Source organism: Histoplasma capsulatum, genomic scaffold (assembly GCF_000149585.1).
Source record: "Histoplasma capsulatum NAm1 scaffold_1 genomic scaffold, whole genome shotgun sequence".
Taxonomy (NCBI): domain Eukaryota; kingdom Fungi; phylum Ascomycota; class Eurotiomycetes; order Onygenales; family Ajellomycetaceae; genus Histoplasma; species Histoplasma mississippiense.
The window spans coordinates 3,172,043-3,173,921 of NW_001813982.1; the positions used below are offsets into that span (position 1 = coordinate 3,172,043).

Sequence of the window (1,879 nt, forward strand, 5' to 3'; positions counted from 1 at the left end):
TGATGTGGGCCCTGAAGAAGCATCCACAATACCTCGACGGCGAATTCTTTGTAGAGACCGATCACATCGCACTTATATCCGCCCTTCAATCGCCCGCGACAGGTCATCGGAGTAATCGGTTGGCGAATTGGGCTTTAACCCTTAGCACGTATCTTCCGCGCATGCAAATCCGCTATCGCAAAGGCGCTTCCCATGACAACGTTGATGCTCTATCCCGATTACGCAGTCTCGAGGACGATTCTGAAGAGATCCCCCGAGATGATCAAGACAAGCTACGCCAGGTGCTCGCCCAGCAGGCGGAAGGAACCACAGATGAGTTCGTCGCTGCTATATCCGACGTGGGCGTAGCCCTCTCGAACGATATCAAAGACCAATTGCGTAAGGACCTACCGGCTGATCCAGCCTTGGGGAAGGTCTATCGTAAGGTAGCGCGAGAGGGAAAATATCATTCGTTTACGCTTCACGACGGTCTCTTGTTTTTCACCAACGATCGCCTCTGCATCACGCAAACCCTAGCCGAAAGCCTTATTCGCTTGTGTCATGACGCAGCCGGACATCCAGGGCTTCATCGGACGGAAGACATTGTTCGCCGATCCTTCTTCTTGCCTCACGCTCGCAGACGAATCCTCGATCGCATTTCACGATGCCCGAATTGCCAGCTGTCTAAGCCACCCAACCACGCTCAGTGGGGCAAATCACACCCCATCTCGTCCCCGAAAGAGCCGTTCGAGGTCCTCTCGATAGATTTCATTACCGGACTGCCCGTAAGCGACAGCCGTGACACTATATTGACAGTCACGGACAAATTCTCCAAAGCCGTGATTCTAGTCGCAGGGCAAGAGAAGTGGGACGCGCCGCGGTGGGCGGAAGCGTTCTATAAGGAGGTGATCTGCCGCTGGCAGCCCCCGCTGGCGATTATCTCAGACAGGGACCCCAAATTCACGTCGCAATTTTGGAAGTGCGTTCTTCGGTTGATGGGAGTCAAGAGCTGGATGACGACCGCCTACAATCCTCGCTCAAACGGCCAAAGTGAACGAACCAATCTCACTGTCGAAGTCACCTTGCGAGCGCTTCTCATAGGCAAGTATGAAGCGGGCTGGAACGCCCTGCTCAACCAGGTGGAAAGAACGTTAAATTCGGTAGCTGCCCACCCGGCAGCGATCTCTCCTTTCGAGTTACTCACGGGCGTGAAACCAAGGTGGCTACCATTAAAGAACGAGGAAGCTCCGGCGGACGTAGCTGAGTTCATCGCCGCACGGGACGCAGTGCGGCGGGACGTCCTGGATTTGTACGCTCTCGCAAAAGCCAAGATGGCCGAGTCCTTCGACCGCTCCCACTCTCAGCCAATCATTCGGGTAGGCGACTTCGCGTTCCTGAACCTGGCCCGCAAAAACGAGAAAGGGTATGTCGTTCGAGGATCCTCCAAACTTTCGCCCCTGCGAATAGGCCCATTCAAGGTCGTCGAGAAGATCTCGGATGTCGCCTTCCGCCTACAGCTTCCCCCCAAATGGCGTATGCACCCCGTTATTTCCGTCATTCATTTGGAAAAGACGCTCTTACGTCCCGCAGACCTCGAACACCCGCCACCCGAACCAGTCATGGTAGATGGTCAGCCACAATTTGAGATCGAAAAGATCATCGGAAGACGCATGGAGAGCGGCGAGACCTACCTCCAGATCAAGTGGAAAGGATACGAAGACCCAACCTGGGAATCTCTCGACGTGATCGCAGAGGATACCCCGGACCTTGTCAAAGCCTTCATGGCCAAGAAGCCGCGCGGTCGACCGCGTAAAAAGTAAGAAGAATGCGAGAGAGAAAGGAGTGAGAAGGAGAAAGAAAATTCATTACCAACCTATTTTTAGCTACCCGATCGCGCGAA

At 54.3% G+C, this 1,879-nt stretch overlaps 1 protein-coding gene across 1 annotated transcript in view; it reads left to right on the forward strand.

Annotated features, from left to right (window-relative positions):
* The window catches only part of HCAG_00917 (predicted protein), a gene marked incomplete at both ends in the record, with an annotated part of 2,144 nt that extends 345 nt beyond the window's left edge, over window positions 1–1,799 (forward strand). Inside the window, one exon of the mRNA XM_001543821.1 lies at window positions 103–1,799. Coding sequence (XP_001543871.1) covers window positions 103–1,799 — 1,697 coding nt within the window. The remainder of the gene's footprint in view (window positions 1–102) is intronic.
* Between the last annotated feature and the right edge of the window lie 80 nt (window positions 1,800–1,879).